Source organism: Vicia villosa, linkage group LG7, assembly GCF_029867415.1.
Source record: "Vicia villosa cultivar HV-30 ecotype Madison, WI linkage group LG7, Vvil1.0, whole genome shotgun sequence".
Classification (NCBI taxonomy): Eukaryota; Viridiplantae; Streptophyta; class Magnoliopsida; order Fabales; family Fabaceae; genus Vicia; species Vicia villosa.
In genome coordinates this window covers 105,908,440-105,929,714 of record NC_081186.1, presented here as the reverse complement: position 1 = coordinate 105,929,714, position 21,275 = coordinate 105,908,440, and the positions used below count along the sequence as shown (strand labels likewise).

The 21,275-nt window shown below is 34.0% G+C and overlaps 2 protein-coding genes across 2 annotated transcripts; one reads left to right on the top strand and one right to left on the bottom strand.

The window, feature by feature from the left end:
* The first annotated feature begins 11,897 nt into the window (after positions 1–11,897).
* LOC131616410 (disease resistance protein RPV1-like) lies at positions 11,898–16,888 on the top strand. The gene is made up of 5 exons (XM_058887735.1): positions 11,898–11,925; positions 12,012–12,596; positions 13,561–14,668; positions 14,761–15,075; positions 15,189–16,888. Exons 2-5 carry the CDS (start codon positions 12,034–12,036, stop codon positions 16,446–16,448), a joined length of 3,246 nt encoding a protein of 1,081 aa, XP_058743718.1. The 5' UTR covers positions 11,898–11,925; positions 12,012–12,033; the 3' UTR covers positions 16,449–16,888.
* Positions 16,889–16,996: 108 nt separating this feature from the next.
* LOC131616413 (uncharacterized) lies at positions 16,997–20,379 on the bottom strand. Its single transcript, XM_058887738.1, has 6 exons — positions 19,959–20,379; positions 18,634–18,736; positions 18,476–18,541; positions 18,094–18,267; positions 17,883–17,979; positions 16,997–17,667 (listed from the first exon to the last, which is right to left on the bottom strand). Exons 1-6 carry the CDS (start codon positions 20,314–20,316, stop codon positions 17,572–17,574), a joined length of 894 nt encoding a protein of 297 aa, XP_058743721.1. The 5' UTR covers positions 20,317–20,379; the 3' UTR covers positions 16,997–17,571.
* Positions 20,380–21,275: the final 896 nt, after the last annotated feature.

The window sequence follows — 21,275 nt, the reverse complement described above, 5'->3', positions numbered from 1 at the left end:
ATTAATTATTTTGGTTAAAAAACCTAATTAACTAAAGGTTAAACCTAGACGAATATTAATGGACAACACCTAAGATTAAACCTAGACAAATGTTAATGGACAACACCTACCTATTATACATTTTAGTGTTTTTTATGGTCTTTGGGTTAACGCTAAACCTAATTCTAAATTAATTATAAGCCTAAAAATTAAATCAAAGTTAAATAAAAAACCTAACATTAATTAATATAGTTAGCCTAAAAAATAATTAAACCAAAAGTTAAAACCTAAAAATTTTATGTTTACCTAGGAAAATATGGTTTATGGTCAATAGGGGGAAAATTGAGATTTTACCAAGGTTATCAAGGAGAAGTAGGAAATGGGAGATAAGATTTACACCCGCTCTCCTTTGGCCAAAGGAAGTGCCTGCAAAAAAATGATAATAATAAGAATATGATAATAATAGTATAATAATAATAATAAAAATAATAATAATAATATAAGATAAAAAAAGAATTGGGGTTTAGAAAATTAAATTGTGGCCAAAATTACGAATAACCTTGATTTGGTCAAAAACCAAAAGGTTTTTAGCCAAATACGAATAACCTTGATTTGGCCAAAATCCAAAAGGCTTTTGGCCAAAAAAACACTTGGGGTACCCCTTGAGGCCAAGGGATGAAGCTCCTTCCACTTGGACAATCCATAGGAAACCTGATTATAAATCAAATAAAATAAGATAACGAAGCTACAAATTTTTTGAGATTTTTTTGAAAATATGAAAATAGAAATTAAATCAAATAAAATATAAAAACGAGGAATTTGCGATTTTGAGCGTCGAAACCTTTTAGAATTCTATTCTAAAGGAGTATTGTTCCTCGATTTTTTTATGAACTTCTGGAAAACATTCGGAGCAAATCGAAACAGTAGTTTCAGAATTCGGCTGATAGGCTGGAAAATTTATCACTCTGCTGCAACCGGAATTAGAGTGACGGAAGATTATTCGTAACAGTCAGAAACAGTGGTAAAGGGTTTTTTGTGGATGGGTGTAAAATTATGAGAGTTGTTGATTGTTAGTGTATGAGAACGGAGAATTTGGTAGAAGTGAATGGTTGGTGAATGGTTAAAAATAAGGGTTGTTAGTTATTTATAAGAAAACATTAGGTTAAAAGGAAAATGGGCTTGGACCTCACTAAGAGCTTAATTTATTTTATTTTTCTTATTTTGAATTATTTAGATGAATAAATCAAAATAATTGAAATAAAACAATTTAAGGGGTGATTGGATTAAAACTGTGGCCCAATAATGAATTTTCTCAATTTGGATTTTATGCACTGACTCAAAATTTCCCAACTTTCATCAGCCATAATTTTCTCAATTTTCATTAATTGGGAATAATTTTGAATTTGTTGGAAAGCTTAGGGTGTTCTCTTCAATTATTTTCGCATTTGAATATTTTTGTCTTTAAAAATGAGAGGGCAAATTTTGGGGTATGACACCATGAAAGAGGAATTAAATCAGTTTAAGAGAAATGATGTATGGGACCTTGTCCCTCATCCGGGAGAACATCAAGTAATAGGTACTAGATGGGTTTTTCGTAATAAACTTGATGAAAATGGAGTAATCACTGGAAACAAGGCAAGGTTAGTGGCTCAAGGCTACAACCAAAAAGAGGGCATAGATTATGAGGAGACGTACGCTCCCGTAGCCCGCCTTGAAGCAATACGTCTTTTATTAGCCTATGCTTGCTCAAAAGAATTTAAACTATTTCAAATGGACGTTAAGAGTGCTTTCCTAAATGCATATATTAATGAGGAAGTCTATGTAGCTCAACCACCCGGCTTTGAAAATCATGAGTACCCCACACATGTTTACAAGTTGAAACGAGCTTTATATGGACTCAAGCAAGCCCCTAGGGCTTGGTATAAGCGTTTAAGCAAATTTCTACTTAGTCAAGGGTACTCTAGGGGTAAAGTTGACAATACTCTCTTCATTAAAAGAAAAGAGGAACACATTCTATTAGTACAAGTTTATGTTAATCACATGGTTCCTTCATACATTTCATGTGTGCATTACATTTGTTTTTGCAAAAGCATTTTGGATCTTCTACGTCGACCCAAAATAAAGATGCGTCGATCCATCGTGAACAATTTCAAAACTAAAAAATTCTGATCAGTTTACGTCGACGTACTCCTTAAGTGAGTCGACCTATCGGGATTTGATTTTAAAACATGACTTTATGTTCACTTTAAGTCGACGCAATCACGCTTTACGTCAATATATCATGTTCTATTTGGGTCGACCCGGATCCAACACTATTTTATGCATCTTCATTCCTTTCCTCTTCTCATTTTTCATTACGGAAGCCCTAATTCCCCTCTTCCAACCAAGTTTTCTTGCTTCAACAAACCTTTATCACAACCATTATCAAGCAATCAAATTATGCCTCCCAAGTCTAGAAAAGGGAAGGAAATCGCCTCTAGGTGATCCTCCACTCCGATAAGTGCTCTGGACTTGGTTCATCCTGACTGTAGGGCTGACTATGAAAAATTTCATTTGAAAAGGAATTTCATTAAGCAATATGTGTATTACCCTAAGGTAGCAGCCAAAATGCATATTCCTGAAATTGTTAATCCCTTGAATCATCAGCAAATTGACAATTTTTTTGAGTGTGACACTAAGTATAATTAGGATGTAATTCGTGTGTTCTATGTGGGTTTACACAACCATGATAGGTGTAGCTTCTGGTTTAAGATGGGTTCACGCTCATACCTTGTCGATCGTTTTGTGTGGAAAACTGTGTTTGGCATCACTATAACTTCTTCAGATACCCGTATAGTGGACGGTATGACTTTTGATGACTATGACTGGCAATCATACATGCGTTTAATTCTTAAAGATCCTGCATTACTAGACCAACCAAGCGAAACAATCACCGCAGGTCATCTAAAGAGGAATCTGAGAATTCTAAATTGGATTGTATCTCGAATCCTCCGACCAAAGTCAGGGGATACTCAATGATTGAAAGGGATGAGGTTTTCCTAATGTATCTGCTTGAAAAGAAGATTCAAATCAACTGGCCACACTTTCTTGTCGACAAATTGTTTGAAATCAAGAAGAGACCTATTGTTATGCGCTACAGCTCTATGATCCAGACCTTTGTGAATCACTTCGGTCTAACCATTGACGGATTAAGCTTTATCAAGATAAAACCCTCACAAGAATTCTCCCAAACCACCATGACACTCATGGGTTATCATTGGGATGAAGTAAACAAGTCCTATTACCTCATTCAAAAAGGAACGGGTAGAATCATCTACAATTATGATGATCCGGCTGAATTCTACCAACAAGGTGGAAATGACAATGTTTTGGTTGAACCTGACAGCAACTTGGACGATCATGAGATGCATGATGACTCTCATGAGTATAATTCCAACTAGGAGTATGTACCGCCTCAAACAGATGAGGTTCTGTGGGGTTATACGGCTACACAACAGCAATATCAGTCTATTGTTATTGCAATGCTTGAAAATATGCAATTGCTTCAACAACAACGGTATGATGCTCAAAAACTACAACTTCAAGCTCTCTAGACCCAAGCCCAAGAACATAGGAGTGACTTCGAAGCATTTATCTACCCACACCGACAGACAAAATCACTTTGAGGAGACTTCCACTGCTCGTCACACCGCTCTCTGTCAAAGCTTCCACACACTCAACAAGAGCGTCCTTGAGTTACTCGAACAAGTAGAAGATGGTCGCCATATCGGAAAAGGAAGAGGTCATTACCGAGGTGGAAGACTGTCAGGAAGTCTATTGGTGCCCCACTATAGTCATCATCTCATCACATTGCATTGCATTTCATGTCATGTTGTTTTTTTTTTGTTTGTTAGCGTCTGGATTGTGCTAATTGTATGTGTACTGATTTTATCGTTTGTGTGCTGATTATGTCTATATCTAATTGGTGTTTTTATCTATTTTTTCATATATATTTTTGATGTTGTCAAAGGGGGAGTAAAGCACGGGGGAGCTTACGTTTTGTGTGCAGAAAACACAAGACAACAATGTATGGAAGATATGCGAGTACGGGGGGCGCGTGCATCTAGTGTTTTCAAAGATAATTGGTGTCATCAAAAAGGGGGAGTATGTAAATCCAAGAGCATGCTCCACAATGTTTTTGAATCATGTCAAATATCTCTCCACACAAAACAAAAAAGGATTAACTGTTTAAAATGTCCATCAAAAGTATTAGGTCGACTAAAAAGATGAAGAAATGTATTTCTACAGTTCTGAATATTTTATGTCGACTCAACTAAACATCTAGGTCGACTCACAGCATTGAAAAGCTATCCTGGAAGTTCTGGACAATTTAGGTCGACCTCATGAAGGCTTCAGGTCGACGTAACTAGAAGCACAAACATTGAATAAGGCCCTGCTCATTTTAGGTCGACCTCCTGAATGACCCAGGTCGACGCAGACTGAACACACACACACACATAGAACAGATTTCTGCCAAATTTAGGTCGACCCACAGCTACATCAGGTCGACGCAGACTGAACACACACACATAACAGATTTATGTCCAATTTAGGTCGACCCGCAGATTCTTCAGGTCGACGTATCGCGCAAAAATGTTCTATTTTCTTGGGTGTTCCAAGCTTTGTTTCCTCTTTCTCTTACATATATATATATATATATATTGTTTTATGTCACTATTGAAAAAAAACACCAAGAACTGAAAGATACACAAGATCTTCTCATCTTCACTCTTCTTTCTACTCCAACACAATTACACATAACAATTCTTGTGCTGAGGGTTTATGATCAAGAGTGATAACGTCCATGGAAAAGAATTGAGTGTTTCTGTGGGTGAAGATTTGTGGGGTTATTGGTGAATAAAATCTGAAGATTTTGCCCTCAGAGATAAGGTGATTTTGGGGGTTTTTGTCCAGAGGCTTCATCAAGGATTCAGCTGAGTGTAGAGGTTGAAGAACAAGGGTTCGCTCATACAATACACTGCAGAAGAAGAATCAACGATAGCTCTTAAAGTTGACTTGATCTTGCTTAAGATCAAGGGAAGAGGAGATAAAGAATCAACATAAAACTGGTTTTATTGTTCATTGCTTTATATTCTCTTGTAATAACCTTTTTCAAATAATAATGAAAGATTTCTCAATTCCCGTTTGGAGTTGGGGGCAGATGTAGTCGTAGCGAGGACGTATCGACGAACTGCCTGAACAAATATCGTGTTCATTATCGCATTTATCTTTTCTCGTATGTTTGCCATTTAATTCTGGTTTACAATAGTTAATCTGATATTGATCTGAGTGTTAAGCTTGTGTTATAGAACCTGCAATCATAATCACAAGTTACCACACGTAGATTAAGAATCCAAATTAAATATCGCACACCAAGTGTTTGAAAAATTGCCTGCATAGGATATTTTTCATATTGTTCTATGTAGATCACTTCTTCTTAGCTATTTTCATCAAACATATTTTCATAAGAAATAGGTGAATCAAGTTAACTATTCAAACAATTCGTTACGTTAACTAAAATTGATCCCTTGCATTCCTTTTCACTTAGCATTATAACTCTCTATTGGTTTCATAGCATATCCGATCCTATCAATAGCGGTTCGGAATAGATGCGAGTCGATCCCGAAACACTTTCGCCAAATTGTATTTAAAAATCCGTAAATAACTTTGCAGGATCTATTCACCCCCTCTAGATCCTAAGCCTAGCGTCTAACAATATCGAGTATAAGTGAAGGATTTCAATTGGCGCAGGTCCTTCGTGGTTATGTCTTGTGCACTTGTGGGCGTGTATGAAGACTTGAATCGTGGTTACAGGTTAACCGTTAGAATTTACCCTTTGTGGGAGAAACCTTATGTGAAGTTGTTAAATACCAAGGCTATAGTTGTGGAATGTTACACCATTGTGGCTTGTTGTGACGACTGTTACGTCTAAAGATCAAAGTGAGAACTAAAGTAAGAAGCCTTGATTGTATGGGTAAAGGTAAAATCGGAACAAACCATCCTAAGACTTTGGGAACCGGAAGTTAAGACCAAGGAATTTGGCGATCACCTAACAACTGTATGGACTCTTATGGAGAGTAATTTTAAGTGTCGTCGCAGAAAGGAATATTGTGGCCGGAATTCTTGAATATGGGAAATAATTCAAGGAGCTGAGTGAATCAGTAATGCATGTTGAACAAGGGTGAGCACATCAGAGATTGAACGGAGGATATCCGACATGAATGGATTACTAGGATTTCTGGAGTTCTAGAAGTCTAGTATAGAGCAGTGAAGGTGTAGGACCTTGGAAGGATCTTTTTCAAGTATATCAGCGTGAAATACTTGATGGACGTATTTTTTTAAGATTAAGGTTCCTAATCATGAATTGTGGAGCGTTAGTGTTGGCGGATTAAGTCTCTTTGGATGGGACGACACTCAGACAGAGTCGAAGGGCTACCTAAGGAGGAAACGTAAGGGAATTATATCCCCTCGTCGAAGGAAGTCTCCAGGAGTTTGTTTCCGTGGTGACGGTGGAGAATTCGGGGTCAAATTCTATTTAAGGGGGGAGAATGTAATACCCCGATCCTTCGGCACCGGTAAGTATCATTTGATCGGTTAATTGATATTTAGAATGCACATATTAACCTAAGAATGAATATTAAGTAGTTAGTAGAGTAGTGGGATTAAATGGCATTGGTTGGAATAAAAGGGTATTGGTTAGAAGCTAACCAAATGGCAAGGTGGTAATTTTGGCTTTGTTGAGGGGTACATTGGACCTTAAACATTGCTTGCATGTGAACATAAGACCTTGTTTGGTAGTTAGGCCTTACAATTCAGATTTTTGTGCAAATATAAGAATAAAGGAATAAGAGAAGAACTCAAGAACCCAACTCCAAATTCATTTTCGCAACCATGGTACAACCTTCACTAATTGGGCCATAACTTTCAGCTCACAACTCCAAATCAGGTAATTCTTAAAGTTTTGGATTCTACATGAAATTCCCTTTGATTTGATATATTAATTCGCTTTTAGAAGTGTTTTATTGAAGGAGATAATCAAGTTCAAAGTTAGTGAATCCATGCTGAAATTGAGGAAGAAGGGGTTACGGGTTTGGTGAGCTTGAAGGTGAAGTTTTGATCAAAAGGAAAGTCCAATGGCAGAATTAATACCTTTTTAACCTCTCTAAATCCAAGGTGAGTCTTTAGTTAGAGACTTGGGGTTTGACATGCAAGGGTTTATGTTTGGGGAAAAAGGGTTGTGAGTAATAGTCCATGATTCTTGATGCTAACATGAAATTTATGATAATTGTTAGTTGTACATGTTAATTACCGGATATATTTGCTATAATTATTGCATGCAGATGGTATTGAAGGGGTTAGAAAACCCCATCGCAGAACTGATACATTCTGAGTTTTTATGAGAAATTGCTTCTCCGCTAAGCGGACTAAAGGTCGCTTAGCGGATGCTGTTCATAAAACAAAAGTATCGTGAGCCCGCTAAGAGGACCCTGGTTACTTAGCGGATGTTGATTGTAAATAAAAACTATCACGAGCCTGCTAAGCGGACCAAGGTCGCTTAGCGGAAGCTGTTTGATACAGAAACTCTGTTTATTCCCTTGAGTGTGGTTTGGTCCCGTAATTGGAACCGGACTCCTCCTCGACTGTTCTGGTGTATTCTAATGTTTACGTGCATGAGAGATTTAGTGTTGGTAGCTGTTTTAGTATAATATGCTATGATATGCTACGAGTTGTATGTAATCATTATGCATATGAAGGAATTGTGTTTTGTTTCCGTTTGTTTCGGTTGAACTCTCGGAGGTGGTTTTTCCATTGTGATGATATATACCGTGTTGTGTGATCTCGGTGCTAGAATCAGAGTAGGTTGGCTAATAGATGGTAAATCGCTTAAGACCACGACTAATGATGTGTGAGCTTTAGTGTGTGCCTTGTTGTGTGATCTTGGATACCTTGTCGTGTGATCTGGGTATTGTCTTACGCACCTGAGCTACCATTGCGATGCCGCTATGAGGGTCTTATAGGTCGTTTCCTCTAGCATGTTAAACATTTGTGTGCTTGGTATGGTGAGGTAGTGGTACCATGTTGGATGCACTTCTCGGGAAACTCACCTCTAGTGAAGTCACGTAGATAATCACTAGGCTTTCGCCCCGTGGGCTCGTATTGTCAAGATGGCGTGTTGCACTCGACGTTAACTCATCGGCGTAGAGACCAACGATAGGGCCGTACGCCACTTAGGCAATGTTACGGTGTAGATGAATTCCATTTAGGGAGAGTATCTGATCGGTCTTGCGATGTGCTTGTGTAAGTCTCTTGATGCGATATACGGGTGTAACTCACCGAGAGTGTGGATGAGTAGTCTATTTAGCAGGCGAGTAACTTACTCTTGGATTCCCCGTACACGGGTACGGGTTGTATATTGGATGTTGTTGCTCATTCTTGTTGTTTTTTCCGCATTGGATAGTTATGGGGCTTCCAATAGAGGGTTACATTGTTTGTTGTACAAATTGTATATTTGTAATGCGATGAGTCCAATGGTGGACGAATCACTTGTTTGCTTCGTATTTGTACCGGACGTGAGGATAAACCCCGAATCAACGGTGGATTCGGTTTTGTGATGCATGTTCCTTTAGATCCAAGTGGACCCATAGGATAGGAGGACTCACTGAGATTTAGTAATCTCACCCCAATCATGTTATAATTTTTCAGGTGCAGTATAGTAGCGTCTGATTGGTAGCAGGTTTGGATTGAAGACTTGGATGCGGTGATGGCTCGAAGACCTTGTCAATTCTTTTTCCGCTGTGCAGATCCATTGAAGACACATGTTTTATATTTCAATGTAAAATCTCATGTTATATTTTAATATGGATCTTCTTGTATTTTAGCTTTTGTATATACTCAGTATCAATTTTAAAGTTTTATGCATAATATACTAGTCAATTATGTGTTGGGTGTTAGAGTTAGCATGGGTGTGAGGAGTGTGAGGAGGAAGTCTGAATCTATGTGTCATACTTAAGTTGTTTAAATCATTTTACTGTGATATGAGTTTTTTCTAGAGAGCAATATAGAGATAAATTCTTAAAGTTTCTGATCTTAGTATTTTGATAATCTTTCCTTGTAATCTAAGGATTAAAAAACAATTATAAATACATTGGCATTGAGTAATTAATTTTCGAGAATTAGAATGATTTGGTCTCAAATTAATAGAAATTAGAAAGTATTCTTATAAACTTGATGAGTTGGTTTCTAGTAAATTATTTGTAATTTCATGGTGGAATTCTTGATTGTAATGGATCAGAGAGTTGGTCTCCTCCTTATAATAGATCATCTTTTGATTGAAAAGATTAAAGATTTTCTCACTGTATTTCATATTTATATTTATTCCTGTTAGCTTGTAATTTACATACACTTGATAACTTAATTATTAACTTTGTTCTTAATTATAAGACTCTCTTCAACTTTTAAAATGGATTAATTATTTTTTTCTCCAAACACACCTTTAATTATATCACTTTTTTGCAATCAATATTAAACACACATGTATGAAAATCAATTATTTCTCTCTCCTAAAAATAAATTTATAAAATTATACAAATAGTCAATAAATTTAATATTCTAACCAATTTTCTTAATTAACGTAATTTTATCTACGAGGTTTTATATTTAAGGACGGATGGTCATATATAGAAGGATGAATGTAAAATTATTTAGGCTATTTAATTTGATTATAAACCTATATATTTTCAGAACATAGACCAGTTAATTGTCTAGAGTTTTTATTTGATTCACACAACCTTACTCCATGACTTTCTTAATTAAATGCCACTCACCATTTCCTAACTCAAAATTCTAGATTTTCTCTGGGTTGTTCAGCTCCATGTGAATTCGTTGCTTCGTTTCTCATTACAACAAATATCACTGATGATGATGAACATATTTGTTTTTTTCCGTAAGGGCGCGTGTAGACTTTTTGAAACGAGTAGCCATAATCAAAGTCATGTAGATATTATTAGTCAATCATTAACATGTATATATACGTTTGATGATCGTAACTAATATATGCATAAAAAATGTGACTAGAAAACATCATATATAGTTTTGCTCAACTAAATATAAATAAAAAGAGAGATGCTATACGTACACTCAATTGTTACACCGTAGAAAATTACACCGCATCTATCCTTTGTTTTTGTGTTGCACAAATATTAAAGTGACATAATAAATTATTAAAAAAATAATAAATATATATGTATTGTATAAAAGTGTGGTGTAGGTGTATGATTCAGTGTCATAATAGCATTCTCAAATAAAAAATATAGCTTTATAAATGCCATAATATGGATATTCATCAATTAAAAAAAAAATTATTAAGAATAATATGGATATCTATAAATATGACTCATATCATATTTGAAATTAACACCGATAATAAGAATAATATAATTTATTTCTTTGTTATATAAAATATTTGATCTTGAAACTTTACATTTGTATGTGTGAGATTCTATAAATTAATATTATTATATTTACCGGCTAAAACAAATCTATCATCCATTCTTTTGGGTTAATTGTGTGACAAAATGTTACACAGATAATAAGTTTTAAAAAAATTGACATTTTTTAATAAATCTTACATTACAAGTCATTTATTAATCAATTCCACAATAAAACATAAACACTTGTCATTCAATAATAAGATCAAATATTCAAACAAAAATGTTGATAAACCATGCATACATTAATGTTCATAAAATATAACGGACCATAATACAAAATATCAAGATGTTAATATCAAAATACAAAATAAAAGACAACCATTGTGTATATCTGAAGTATATGTTCCCCTTGTGCCTCCTAAATTGCAACGCGTGACACGTCTATGCTTAGATGACCTGTAGAGTGGTGCCATCTAAAGAGTATCTTTCTCAAACTCGCTCGTAGCTATGGCCTCTCTCTTGATAGCCACAATACAATAACATATCAGCAACACATCAACATGGTTTGCCCTTGCATGCTCCTCTTTTAAGATCTCTTGATGAGTTGGTCTCGGGAATCTCCTTTTGCATTTGTGTCATGTAAGGGTGTAACACTCTATAAAATCATTGGATGTGGTCGTATAGCATACTCCATGAGATGTATTGAATAATCCCTTGGATTTAATAGTGGATGGCATGATAGCAGAAATTTGAGAGTAAATGACCTAACGGATCATAAACTCAACTTAGATATCATCTAAGAATTTCGGTTGACCTAACTCAACACTACAAAACCGACTTGAAAGGTGATGATTAACCTCACTTATAAATATATGATCATGCCAAATATTATCCGATGGGAGATCGACACTTAGGCCAGTAGATGTTCTGATGTACATTCGAGAATGAGAAAAAACATGCATGTGTGGACTTGATTGAAGTTTCTCCTTTGGTGAGACCGGAGACTAGAGGTTTTACTAGGGGACAAACATCCCTAAAAGCCGCTTTAAGTAAAGTGGTCAAACATGATAAAGCGTGTTTTGACAATCAACATGTTTTTATATCATTTGTCTTTGATACTTTTGGTTTTCTTGCACTACAGCAATTGATATTTTAAATACAATTTAAAGGCTCGGTTCATGCATAGCAATGTTGTATCTCATAGATAAATAAATATAGTTATTAATTTAAAATATATTTTACTCAAAAATAATTTTAAGTATAAATTTCAAATTTAATACATTTGATTTTGTATACATTTTTTTATTGGCAATTCGCACTAGTTAGTTAATTTCTTGGGAACACACAAGAAAGAGTAGTTAAACTTTCAAATGTCAAAGAAATAGTAATATTCAAATCCAATCTGTCTTATACTATATATATACCGGATCTATACTAGTAGTCATTCAATAGGTGATATTCATTCAAGGAAATTGATGTAAGCAATAATATGGTTACTTAATTTTCATTAATTTCTCTTATAATTCTCTCGTTGACTATCTTTTGTTGTGCTGTCTTATGTAGATTACAAACAAAGGAAGATCCAATGCACATCATTAGTGTATTTTTTATTTGTCTCTCATTCACGTTGACATTGAAAGCTGAAGCAACAAACACAAACTCTTCATATCCATTAACATTCCAATCCTGTCATGTTCCTCAAATTCACAAACGTGATGTCTTCATTAGCTTTCGCGGTCCAGATATTCGCCACGGTTTTCTTGCTCATTTGGTTGAAGCTTTGTCCCAGAAGAAAATCACTTTCTTCATAGACAATAAGCTTGTAAAAGGAGACGAAATAGCAGAATCACTTGTTGAAGCAATCGAAACATCTTCGATTTCTTTGGTTATATTCTCTGAAAACTATGCTTCTTCATCGTGGTGTTTGGATGAGTTGGTGAAGATTGTGGAGTGTAGGGAGAAAAAAGGACAGGTTTTGTTGCCGGTTTTCTATAAAGTGGACCCCAGAGTTGTGAGGCATCAAAATGGAAGTTATGGAATTGAATTTGATGAACATGAGATGAAATATAGTAAGAGCAAGGTGCGACAATGGAGATATGCTTTGAAGAAAGCAGCAGATGTCAGTGGGTTTCATTCATCAAATTATGTGTAAGTTTTGCTTTAATTTCAAATATTTTGCACGTTAAGGAAAATTCTTAGGTGGACACGGATATAAGAAATTGTTTTACACACAACCAATCACAAAATTTTAATTAATTAAAAAATAAATTAAAAGTTTTCTCTCTACTTAATCTCAACCACCACATAAATCCAATTAAAAACAAATACCACTTTGTATAATATGAGGGTATGTAGTATATATTGTTTTTTATATATTAATTAAAATATTATTTAATCTTTTTTATTTTAAGAAAATATTTTTTTTAAAAAATCATATTCAAATAAAAAAATTGTACTTTTTTTACTTTCTTAAAAATATTATTATTCAAAAATAAAGAAAATCTTATTTTTTGTTATATGATTTTTTAAAAAAAGAAAAAAAATTATAAATCTTATTTTTTAAAATATTCTTTTTAGAAAATTTATTTTTATCATAATTTAATTTTAAATCTTCTTTGGATTTGTTTTAAAAATAGATTAATTTGATTTTTATTTTGAATATAGATATCCAAGAAATAGATTTGATTAAAATCATGTTAATAAAATATCAAAAATATACATTTGATTAAAACCATATTAATAATTAATCGATTTTTAATAATTAAATTTAAATATGAATATGAATAACCTCCGAGTTATGGGATTTTGTAAAGGTGTTGTTATTGTGTATTTATGTGTTCTTTTAATAATGAGAATTATATATATATATATATATATATATATATATATATATATATATATATATATATATATATATATATATATATATATATATATATATATATATATATATATATATATATATATATATATATATATATATATATATATATATATGACCAAGTATGTCTTGATGATAACTCCTAAATGATAAAATTAAAGATATGATAACGGCCAAGACATTCAAATAAATATAATTAGATTTAATACATTTCCTCCTTTTATTTTATAGAAATGATGCAGAGCTTATAAAAGAAATAGTTAAAAATGTGTTGAAGAGGTTGGATCAAGTGCGTCAATTTAGCTCAAAACAGCTTGTTGGAATTGGAAAACAAATATCCCAAGTGGAATCACTGTTAAAACTAGATTCACAAGATGTTCATGTTATTGGAATATGGGGGATGAATGGTATAGGCAAAACAACTATTGCACAGGTGATATATGACATGCTATATTCAGACTATGAAGGTTCATACTTCAAGGCTGAGATAAGAAAAGAATGGGGAACACATGGACATATGTATTTAAAGAGAGATCTTTTTTCCACTTTACTTGCGGAACAAGATTTGAAAATTGATACGCAACATGGATTGCCCTATTTTGTCGAGAGGAGGCTTCGTCGTATGAAGGTTCTCGTTGTTCTTGACGATGTCAATGATCCACAGCAACTAGAAATTTTAATTGGAAACCTTGATTGGTTTGGTAAAGGCAGTAGAATCGTCGTAACAACATGTGACAAGCAAGTACTTGCCAAGATGGTTGCTGCTAAGGATATATATGAGGTTAAGGCATTAGACACTGATGACTCTCTTAGTCTTTTCAATTTGTATGCCTTTGAACAAAACCAAACATATGAAAAGGAGTACTATGAGTTGTCCAAGAAGCTTGTCAAGTACGCCAATGGAATTCCACTTGTTCTTAGAATTTTGGGTGAACATCTTTATAGACAAGATAAAAGTATATGGAAAAGCAAGTTGACGAAGCTTAAAAAAGCTCCGATTAAAAAAATTGATGATATTATCAAGTTGAGTTACGACGATCTAGATTGTCATGAGCAGATGATACTTTTGGACATTGCGTGTTTTTTAGAAGGACTGCGTCTTAAAGTTGACGACATAAAACTGTTGTTAAATGATCATGGTGATTCGATGGGTTTTGAGTTAGAAAGACTGAAAAATAAAGCTCTTATAACTATTTCTCCGGATGATGTTGTGTCCATGCATAGCATTATACAAGAAACAGCTTGGGGAATTGTTCGCAAAGAATCCAATAAAGATCCTGGACATCAAAGTCACCTACTCGATCCTTCTGATATTAAAGAAGTACTTGAAAATAACAAGGTATGTATATTATGATTTAAACTTTTTGTAGGCAAAGTTACTTACAAGTTACAATGATGTTTGAGAATCTTGTACTAATTTGTTTGCTGCAGGGAAGTAGGGCTATTAGAAGCATAGCTACCGACTTGTCGATAATAAAGGATCTGAAGTTAAACCCCGAAGTGTTTTCTAAGATGATCAAACTACAATATCTGGATATTTATAGTAAAGGGTACTTTTACGTGTTTCTCCAATTTCCGTGGAGCTCGTATCTTCCTCAAGGGCTTGAATCTTTGCCAAATGAACTCAAATATCTTCGATGGGCATATTACCCTTTGGAGTCCTTACCGTCTAAGTTTACTGCGGAGAAACTTGTTGTGTTAAACTTGCAGTACAGCCAAGTGAAAAAACTTTGGCATGGAGATAAGGTAATAAATTATGCATGTGTATATATCAAATATGCTACAAGAATTGTACATTTTTGTGCATTCTTATACTTAAAACATGTTTATATGGTGATCTATGTTTGTAACTACTGCAGGATGTTGTGAATTTAAAGGAACTAATACTGACTTTATCTACAAACCTGGTGGAGCTTCCAGACTTGTCAAGGGCTAAAAATCTTGCAACGATCGATCTTCGCGCGTGTGTGCGATTGACTAGTATACATCCATCTGTGTTTACTCTCAACAAGCTTGAGAAATTGGATCTAGGTGGATGTTTTTCCCTCACAAGCCTCAAAAGCAACATCCATTTGAGTTCCCTTCGTTATCTATCCCTTGCCGGTTGCACTGCACTAGAGGAGTTCTCAGTAACTTCAAAGGAAATGGTAATTTTAAATTTAGAATTCACAGGTATCAAAAAACTATCATCTTCTATTGGACTCCAAAAGAAACTTGAAAAGTTGCTTCTTTCACACAGTTCCATTGAGAACTTGCCTAAAAGCATGAGGCATCTTTCTATGCTGAGACATCTAGAGTTACGAAATTGTTGGAACCTTCGAAGTCTACCAAGGCTACCGTTATCATTGATAACTCTAGATGCAAGTGATTGTGTATCATTGGAGAATGTAACTTTCCCTTCAACTTCTCTTCAAATGTTAAAGGAAAACAAAACAAGGGTTGCCTTCTGGAATTGCCTGAAACTGGATCAACATTCTCTGAAAGAAATAGAATTGAATGCACAGATTAACATGATGAAACTTGCACACAAGCAAATATCTACATCTAGTGATGATCATAATTATGATGCTCAAGGCACTTATGTGTATCCAGGAAGCAGTGTTCCAAAATGGCTGGTGTATAGGACAAAAGGTGATTCCATGACTATTGATCTCTCTTTTGTGAATCATTCCTCTGATCAACTGGCCTTTGTTTTTTGCTTCATTGTTCCACAAATCGAATCACAGGGTTTCATTTTGAGATTTAATATTAGTATTGATGGTGACGATGAAAATATTCAAGTTTACTTGGATAGACCTAGTCTTGGAATTAAATCAGATCATGTGTATCTACTGTATGATCAAGGTTTGTCTCGCTATCTAAATAGTCGGGTGAAAAATCAGTCAAAGTTCAAAATTAAGGTTACTGTGGAATCAGGAACACCGAAATCAGGGTACATGCAAGAAATGTTGTTGAGAGGAGTAGGGGTCAGCCCAATAAACAGCTCACAGTATCTCAATTTCATTCAACACATGGAAGTTAATGCTGAAGGTCCAATTTATTTACCGAGTATGGCAATTTATATACTTTTCACAATTTACATAGGGTTACTTATACAGATAACTTTTCTATGCTTCTAGTGTGTTTCTAAATTGAGTGTTGTAATATTACTATGCTTTTGTAGTCACATAGTAGTTGTTAGTGTGTTATTTTAGTAGAGCTGAAGTTTGTACCATGAATTTTCTTCACAGTTATTAATCATGAGCTCAGCATGCATGCTGTAGGGTTTTTTTTTTTTTTGTCACATGATGACATTTTTGTTTAAAATGAATCAATATACTTTTTATTATATGGCAAAGTTTCATCTCTACACTCTACAATGTTAAAAAGCATCTAAACACCAACTAAATATACACTATAGCTATTGCAAAGCACTAGTAATCATAATCCTATATATGAGTCCAAACCATGGTTTTAAATTGCTGTGTTCAACCGTAACTGCGGTCGTAATATGCTGATGCGGTAGTCTCCGCAACCAGATCTGACTGCAATTATGCGTCTCAGACAATTTTGCCCATGTTTTTATGTCATTCTACAAGTACAAATTAGTTCAACAGATGTGGCATAAAGGTAGCACCTTTGACAAATAAGCGCAAAGGAAAGCAGTAGTACTAGTAGTCTCACTGGTTTTTGAAGATGCAATACATTACTCAACTCTAGTCCAAGCACAAGTCGTGCAAGGAAAAGAGCAAAAAATATTACAGAGAGTTTAAAACATTCACAAAATCAGGACAACCAAAAAAAGTAAACATTATGCATAGCAAAAACAACAAATGCTCAAGATCTACTAGATGCTGAGTTGATTCAATAGGTCTACTTAACAATAAAACAAAACTTCACTTGCTGCTAAATTGTAATCCTACTACCTGCACCTGCTCATAATCATTGCCCAACATGAGTTTAGCACAGCACCAACTCCTCTTTTGATTTCATGAGCATTCTTCGCTTACCAGCAACACCTATTGAAGATCCATTTTTTGTCCATTATTTGAAAGACTCCCGATTATCTTCCTTGCTGACACAAGGAGCTTCTGCTATTCAACTCAATATCTTATTCCTACGATTACCCGCTACTTTCCAATAGTAATCCGCCAACTTACAAAGCCACACTTGTTGAGATCCCCATGTTTCAAACCCTTTCTTCTTCACCGAACTGTAACGAAAATCTTCATTGAATGTAGGTTAGGATAGAACTGTCCTTACTTAAAAGAACTCATCGCGGAAAATGGCCGCATATAATATATCTGCATTCTCAATCATCTCCTTCAAATTAAGGTGCCCATATTTTCCAACTTGTGCCTGTCATCATAACAGTATAGAAAGGTTACTCTTGAAATTAAAGCATGAAGTTATCCAAGAATCTAGTGATTTAATACCATCTATAATATAAAATCTAGCTTGCTGATTCAAAATATGAAATGCAATGTGATAACAAAATCATTCACATGTTCCGATGACTGAAAAGACCTTTGTCAACAATAAGAGTGCAATTACTATAATGTTAAATTCAATACCTGTGAAACAAAGTATTCCGCTTGTTTCCTTGCATAATAACGCCAAGATGGATGGACTTTCCCAATTATAGGTAGAAGTTCAATAGCTGACAAATACCTGCACAAATTGAAATGGAAGTTGAAAACACCAACACAAATGGATGCTACTAGGAAATTATCATATTCATTTTAAGAAAGTAGAATAATTATGGGAAAAGAAAAAGGTTAATACCCGTCACGATCTTTGTCAAGCTGAGAAAACATAAATTCAGCATAAGCATTCTTGGAATCATCATAATGATGTGAATAACGGTAACTTTTTTCATCATAGGATCTTATGGAAACAAAGAACCGATTGACAAATTCTATATAACTGACCTTCCCATCTCTGTCTGTTTCACGTTCCCTATAAAGAAATATAAGGATCGTCAAGCAAGAGTACACCAACCCAGTATTTAAATAAGCTTATTGTATATAAAGTATCAACAGAAGATTTTCCATTCCCTTCAGAAAAATAAGATTAATCAAAACCAATACTGTCCAAAATTTTAATACTAGACACCAGTCTCTAGTAGGTTATGATGTATATATGTAACAAGCAATATTTGAGTTACCAGACTTCCTCCCTAGACAACCATTGTTGAAGCTTTGGGTAGTCGCTGTCAGCCGGGTGAAGAAAACTACAAGACATTTAACAAAATTAGTTCATAGAAAAAGGATTCCCATTCATTCACCACAGCATCTAGATGTAGATAGATAGAAAGAAACACACTCATAGAATTCAGTGAAGTTTAGACGACAGTCTCCATCTGTATCCGATGCACTAAAATGCTCTTCTTCCAACAGTCTCATATCACAATCAAAAGAACCACCATCTAATGAAAGAAAAACAAAAAATACAACATTCAAACAAAAAACTCAGTTTCAGGTTAGATTCAACCGTAAAACTTATTTCCAAGTATATATACAGCAAAATAACCTCTAAGAAACCAGAACATGGGAATTTCTCAAAATCAGAACTCACTTTTAGGTTAGATTCAAGCGTAAAACATATTTCCTAGTATATATACAGCAAAAGAACCTCTAAGAAACAAGAACATAGGAATTTCTCAAAATCAGAACTCACTTTCAGGTTAGGTTCAAGGGTAAAACTTATTTCCTAGTATATATACAGCAAAAAAACCTCGAAGAAACAAGAACATAGGAATTTCTCAAAATCAGAACTCATTTTCAGGTTAGATTCAACCGTAAAACATATTTCCAAGTATATATACAGCAAAAGAACCTCGAAGAAACAAGCCCATAGGAATTTCTCAAAATCAGAACTCACTTTCAGGTTAGGTTCAAGGGTAAAACTTATTTCCAAGTATATATACAGCAAAAAAACCTCGAAGAAACAAGAACATAGGAATTTCTCAAAATCAGAACTCATTTTCAGGTTAAATTCAAGCTTAAAACATATTTCCAAGTATATATACAGCAAAAGAACCTCGAAGAAACAAGCCCATAGGAATTTCTCAAAATCAGAACTCATTTTCAGGTTAAATTCAAGCTTAAAACATATTTCCAAGTATATATACAGCAAAAGAACCTCGAAGAAACAAGCCCATAGGAATTTCTCAAAATCAGAACTCATTTTCAGGTTCAACCGTAAAACATATTTCCAAGTATATATACAGCAAAAGAACCTCGAAGAAACAAGCCCATAGGAATTTCTCAAAATCAGAACTCATTTTCAGGTTAGATTCAACCGTAAAACATATTTCCAAGTATATATACAGCAAAAGAACCTCGAAGAAACAAGCCCATAGGAATTTCTCAAAATCAGAACTCATTTTCAGCTTAAATTCAAGCTTAAAACATATTTCCAAGTATATATACAGCAAAAGAACCTCGAAGAAACAAGAACATAGGAATTTCTCAAAATCAGAACTCATTTTCAGTTTAAATTCAAGCTTAAAACATATTTCCAAGTATATATACAGCAAAAAAACCTCGAAGAAACAAGCCCATAGGAATTTCTTTTTCAGACCAAAAAGAACATTTCCAAAAAGTGAACAAGAAATGTAAAATAAAGAATGAAAGTAGAGAGTGAACCTGCGTATTGTGGTGGAGTTGAAAGACGGTACTGGAACTCGGTGAAAGACACAAAACCGTCATGAATCTTATCGTAAATGATCATCATGCTTTTGGTGCGATGGAATTGGTTAGTTTGGTGATGATGAGGTTTCCAGTGAGTAAGTTCATCGAGGGATACATAGTGATCAGTTGGGTTCACATCGATTTCTGGTAAGACGCAAACGATATTGCTGGTGAGATTGAAGTCATCATCCTCCCAGTCGGAATGGAAGTGGAGGCAGTGGTGGGAATGGTTGTTTTGGGGGGAGGGAGAGAGGAGAAAAAGCAAAGCTATTATTCCGACAGTCATAAAGAGTATCAATTTTATGGCAGCCATTGTATTTAGATACTTTTCTTTTTGTACTAACAAAGGTGAGATATAGAGGGATTTATAGAAAACACTTGTGTTGTTTCAAAATAACTATTAGTATTTCTTATCAATTTTTTATCTTAATTTATTTTAAAATAAATTTAAATTTGGGAAAAGCTAACATATGCCCCAAGGGCACAAGATAATAAGATATTTATAGAAATATTTTCTTGGAATGCGTGTATTGATCGAAACTTTAAATAAGACTTTATTGTATTTAATTATTTTTAAATTTTTCTAATTATAGTATCTTAACATGTGCCCTTATGACACATGTTAGCATGACCCTTTAAATTTTATAAAAATTTACATAAAAATACCATACACAACTTAAATGTATGGGTACAAAGAATTTGCCTGAATCTCTCTGTTGCTATTTTTTGTCTACGTTGCTATCTGCTGCAAACGGTGGTTACATCTATTGAATTTAAATATTATTATTCTCTGACGGAAAATGGCTTCACAATATAATGCCACCACACCGATGCTCTGTTGCCAATTTTTGTAATTTTGGTAAGTGGCAATTATTATTTATTACAAATTTTGGCCGCCTATTTTTCGGTCATTTGAAAAAGTGGCCATTAGTTTAACATAGTTCACATTAGTCTATTTAATAACAGAAATCAATGAATTTAACTAATTATTATTAATCACTGTTATTGATTATTTTTTAAGCATTTGGAAATGAAGGGTTTGGCTTTTATTAAGTTTTTTTTGGGTAACTTTGGTTGGGAAGAAATTAATGGAATTTATAGTTTTATTTATGTAATTATTATTTTTTATTATTAATTTTAATGAAAATTATTACTTTCTCCGTTCGTTTTTAAGTGTCGTTTAGAAGAATTTTTTTTTCTATTTAAGTGTTGTTTTATAATTTCATTTATAATTTGTCATTTATGCCTTTATTTTCGCAATACCATTTCAAA